General features: G+C 34.5%; 1 protein-coding gene across 1 annotated transcript; it reads left to right on the plus strand.

Annotated features, from left to right (window-relative positions):
* Window positions 1–318: 318 nt before the first annotated feature.
* Window positions 319–4,728, plus strand: LOC115695706 (replication protein A 32 kDa subunit A). The gene is made up of 10 exons (XM_030622773.2): window positions 319–541; window positions 846–956; window positions 1,055–1,152; window positions 1,245–1,286; window positions 1,813–1,890; window positions 2,433–2,505; window positions 2,623–2,682; window positions 2,764–2,843; window positions 4,183–4,251; window positions 4,384–4,728. Exons 1-10 carry the CDS (start codon window positions 440–442, stop codon window positions 4,466–4,468), a joined length of 798 nt encoding a protein of 265 aa, XP_030478633.2. The 5' UTR covers window positions 319–439; the 3' UTR covers window positions 4,469–4,728.
* Window positions 4,729–5,010: the final 282 nt, after the last annotated feature.

Here is a 5,010-nt window from a genome sequence, read left to right on the forward strand (position 1 = left end):
CATCACCTCTCGAAGTGACTCCTTGCCTCTTAAAAAGGTTCAAGCTTTGCTTATGTTTCATAAATGTCGCTTGGAGCATCACAACAATATAATTGATCTATCATTGAAAATGAAAGCTAATCTTGTATTAGGTACACTTAGCTCGAGATACAATTTAGTACATGTCAAATTTGAGGGTACAATTTTGTATATTTTAAAATTTAAAAATATAATTTAGTACATATCAATCATCATGTCAGTAGAATTGAATAAAATTTATTAAAAATCTTTAAATTTAACAATCTCAATATATCAAAAAAATACAATTTTATACATGTGAAAGTTGTGTTTAAGAATCCTAATTAGCCCTCATTTAAAGGTTTTGTTTGTTCCTTGCTCGATAAGCCGAAACCGAAGCTTTCCCCATTTTGTCGTGGTTGAGGGTTTATCGTAGCTAGCTATGTACGGCAGCCAATTCGACGGTAACGCCGCCTTCTCCGGCGGCGGATTCATGCCTTCTCAGTCCGTTCAAAATCCCGACTCTTCATTCTCTCCCGCCAAGGTGACCTTTTCCTCTCTCTCTCTCTAACTCTCACTTAGTCTCTGTTTCGTTCTATATAGGATGGTGTGTTGTTGTTGCTTTACATTTGTAAAGAATTTCTACTATTTCAACTCTTTTCTCAACTGCACTCGTACAGGTTTAGGGCTTTGTATGCTGTAGTGTGTTTGGTTGCTGAGAAAATCAAGAAATTGATAGCTAGTTATATATTGGAGCGATTTTGTTGAACTGAAATTAGAAGAAATTGAATGTGGGTCGAGATGCTGCCTAAATTCACAGTTTGATAAGCTTTTGAATTCTGTTGCAGAATCGTGATGTTCAAGCTTTGCTTCCCGTGACAGTGAAGCAGATAAGCACTGCATTTGTTCCAGGAAGTGAAAAATCAGAATTTGTTATTGATGGTGTGGATGTCAACAATGTGGGTTCATTCCCTGATTTTCATTTTTCAATTTTTGTTATAATAAAGTTTTATTTTTAGGGTGTTTTTATCTTGGATATTGATTTCTTTTTAATTAGGTCAAGCTAGTGGGAATTGTGAGTAGCAAGGTTGGAAGGATTACTGATGTCACTTTTGTGCTTGATGATGGGACTGGACGTATTGATTGTAACAAGTGGTGAGCTTTCTCAATCTTTTTCCATGCTTTTGTTCTTATTGTTTGTGCATTTAGTTAAATTAATTTGAACTTGCTGCCTTGTGTTTGTGTAGGTTTCATGAAGCCGTTGATACAAGCGAAATGGAGGGAATCTCGTATGCAATCTTTGTCACCAAACTCATTTCATGCTCTTCCTACTTATATTTGCATTTTATGCTATTGCTAACTTAATCTTGATATTCAGACTTTCTTTTTTAGTGTGGTTTATTTGCTGTTGTAAATTGATTCTTAGAATTCTTAGAGACTGAATGAAAAAGTGAAAATGTATCATAGGATTCAGTTGAATAAAACATTGTGTTATCCTGTATCAGGTTTTATTGGAACAAGCTGGTTGAGAAGAACTTAAAAATTCTTCTATGTTTAAATATGCTTTTTGATCCTAAATAACATGGCACTTCACACATCTGAATACCTGCTGGACTTTTTGAAACTTTAAACTAGTAGGCTGAGAAGAATGTTAGATTTATTCTGTGTTTCAATGTGCTTCTTTTTTGTCCCCTAAATGCATAGAACTTCGTAAGTTTAATCAGAGTTATAACTGATTTGTCTGTGGAAATATGTGTGGATCAAGTTGTCATCTCTCTCTCACTCTCTTTAATTGATTTTCTCTCTTATATTTAGGGATGGGATGTATGTTTGTGTGCATGGACGTTTGAAAAGCTTCCAGGGTAAAAGAACCTTAAATGTATTCTCCATTAGGTAAGAATTCTTTCTTCCATATCATTTTAATATCATATTCTTAAAATATTTCTATTGGTCTTTGAGGAGAGCTGTGCACGGTAATATGATTTATATGGCTCCTTAGTGCAACAAGTTGGGGGATAGGCGATGTGTCTAGATGTGCAATTTTGCAAGGACTTTATGATTCATCTTAAAGTTTATGAGTGTTTGTTTCAACAATTTTTGAAAATGAACTTATTGTTTTGGTGTCCATGTTTCGGATTGCATGAGTTGGGATGCTTTGATAAAATTCATGCTGTGTAGCATCACTCTAAATATTTATGGAATATATTGAAACATGAAAGTAAGACGGAAGCCACTTTGGTGGCTCTTTTTCTTTTGCATTCATTCATGTATAGGAGTTTATATATCATGTCCATGCTACTTGCTACTTGCTACTTGCATGCCCCTGTGGTAATTCTGTTAGTGTCCATCTCCTTTTATATTTAAATTTATTTGTCATTGGTTTTTGTTTCTGGTTTCTTATTAGCTTTTCAGCACTATTTTTATGTTGTTTTCAGGCCCATAGAGGACTACGACGAGGTTGCATACCATTTTATTGAGTGCATATATGTTCATTTTTACAACAAGAAGGTCAGAGCATTAGTCTAAGACTCTTCTTGATTGAAAATTAAAACAAGGTTCTTGTGTAGTTGCTTCATTTCGATGTGGTCTTTTGCTCCAGTTTCTGATGCTATCTATTTGTAACAGAAAGTACAAGCACAAGGTAGTGCTCCTACTCAGCCACAGGCGGCTAATTCAATGCATCAGGTAAGATCTCCAATTGTGAAATTCAGGTGGTTGAAATTCACTGGTTTCGTTAACTTGTGCTTTGCATTTGTTCTTCTTCAGTCATTTGCACCGTACAGTGCTGATGGATCAAAGTCAACTGAAGAAATGGTGTTAGATATTTTGCACCATCCTTCATGTCTGTGAGTACCCTTCTATTAACTTTGAAGTTTGAACACTATATGTACACCTTGTATATTATGTTGATAATATGATTAGTTAGATAATATTGTTTCAAAAATTTTATTCAAGCTGTGCTGCACTTTCAAGAATGTGGTTTATCAATATTGTTTTTCATCTTGAACAAGTTTACATGATCTTTCCTTAAAATTGGCAAATCCTCTGTTCTTTTACTGCTCCTCAGGATCATACATGCTCTTGAATTATGCAAATTCAGGCAATTGTATCAGACTCAGTACAATATCGTTATTATGAAGAGATATTTTTGGCATCTTATACTTTAGATAGTAAATTATTTCTTTCTCTAGGCCCTTTACATTAGCAGCTGGTAAACAAGATATGAATGGGTTTGTAGGTACTATTTTCTAAGAATAGTCTAGTTAGATAATCACACTAGAATAAATGAATTCCCTCACAGATTTATTATTAAGTTCAGCAATTTTTCAATCCCAAGCTTCTTTCAAGAGGCTTGTTCTAATCTTTTGAGAGTATTGGGTCTCTCCCCATTAAGTCTAAACTCTCACTAATTTTCTCCAAATCCTCTCTAACAGATCTCCTAGGAAAATATACTCAAAACATTTGCCACATGAGCGGCTAAAAGAGAATACAACTCAGCCAATCAATACACTTTACAACTGCAAAGTACATGAACTAGCTTTTCGTAAGCCTAAACAAGTTATCCAGACCTTTTATTTGGCAAACAAATCGGAGCTGAGGCTTATCAAAGTTACTCGAGCAAATTAGAAGCTATTGTTGTTTGAGTTTAGATTATTTTAGGCTATGGTGAATGCACACAAAGGATGCCTCAGAAAGGCTCTATATTTTCGCTGGAATAAATCTGAAACCTTAAGGATGATGTATGAACATGAGTTTGATATTCTGAAACCGAATATCCACTAATATTAAAGCAACTCTTTGTCCTAACTAGACTTAGGAATCATATACATCAAAGAATGATAATGACTTTAGATTATCTATGTCACTCTATCTTGTCATAGTATTTTTAACAAGATTATTCTCTGCAAAGAGATAATTTGTGCTATATAACCACTTGGGTAGTATATTCAAGTGTCCTTGGACATAGAGATGTACAAGTCAGGGAAGGTGATGAGCAATTACTCAAATTAGTGCTCCTTTTCCAGGCCTTTCTTGTATTCTATCTCCCAACCCCCTATATGTCAGGCTTTAAAGCTGAAACCTTAAAATTGCATCAATACTTTTGTTTGGGGTATTTTTCTTTCTTTTCTTGCTAAATCACAATTGTGTTGTATTCTTAACTGTTTACATTGAATTACGATGTAGTGCAAGGGAAGAGGGAGCTAGTGTGAAGCAGATGCTTCAGCAACTGAAAATTCCAGAGATTAAGCTCAAGTCTCTCTCTCTCTCTCTCTCTCTCTCTCTCTCTCTCTCTCTCTCTCTCTCTCTCTCTCTCTCTATACATCTTGGTTGGTTAAAATAACATCATTATCTCAATCTGACAATCTGATATGATATGGACAACAGGTTAGCCATTGAAAACCTTGTGAGGGAGGGAAACATATATTCAACAGTTGATGACGACCACTTCAAGTCAGCCATAAACGGTTGAGTAATGGCGTATCAGAACACTCACTGACTGTTATGACAACCTCAGACTGAATTAGGTTCTCTTTCTCTCTCTCTGGATTCTTTGTCTGTTTTAACACTTGTTTGTATAGTTGACAATTACAGTTGTGTCACTACTGAGCTCACTATATTTTGGGATTTGGGTCAACATCTTATGCGGCTTATTAGATAGAAATAGAGATATTATCAATTTACTGCCTTGTTTTTCACCCTATTTTATGAATGAAATCATTTTTCATTAAAGGAACCAACACTTTTTGGTATTGAGTTGAGTGTAGACCAAAAACAACAATCTCAATTAAAGGAACCCAAAATGAATTTCATATGATCTTATTCCACTTCATATTCATACTTTAACAACTTTTTAAGCATGATAGAAGTAGCCGCAATCCATCCAAATTTTCACACATTGATCCTCTTTTTTTGTTTTTAGGTTTTTATTTTTAATAAAAAATATATTGTGTATCAAGAGTCGAGACAATTAACATTTTTATGGAACAAAAAGTTTATTCACATAATTTCCTT

Source organism: Cannabis sativa, chromosome 6 (genome assembly GCF_029168945.1).
Source record: "Cannabis sativa cultivar Pink pepper isolate KNU-18-1 chromosome 6, ASM2916894v1, whole genome shotgun sequence".
In the NCBI taxonomy this organism is placed as follows: Eukaryota; Viridiplantae; Streptophyta; class Magnoliopsida; order Rosales; family Cannabaceae; genus Cannabis; species Cannabis sativa.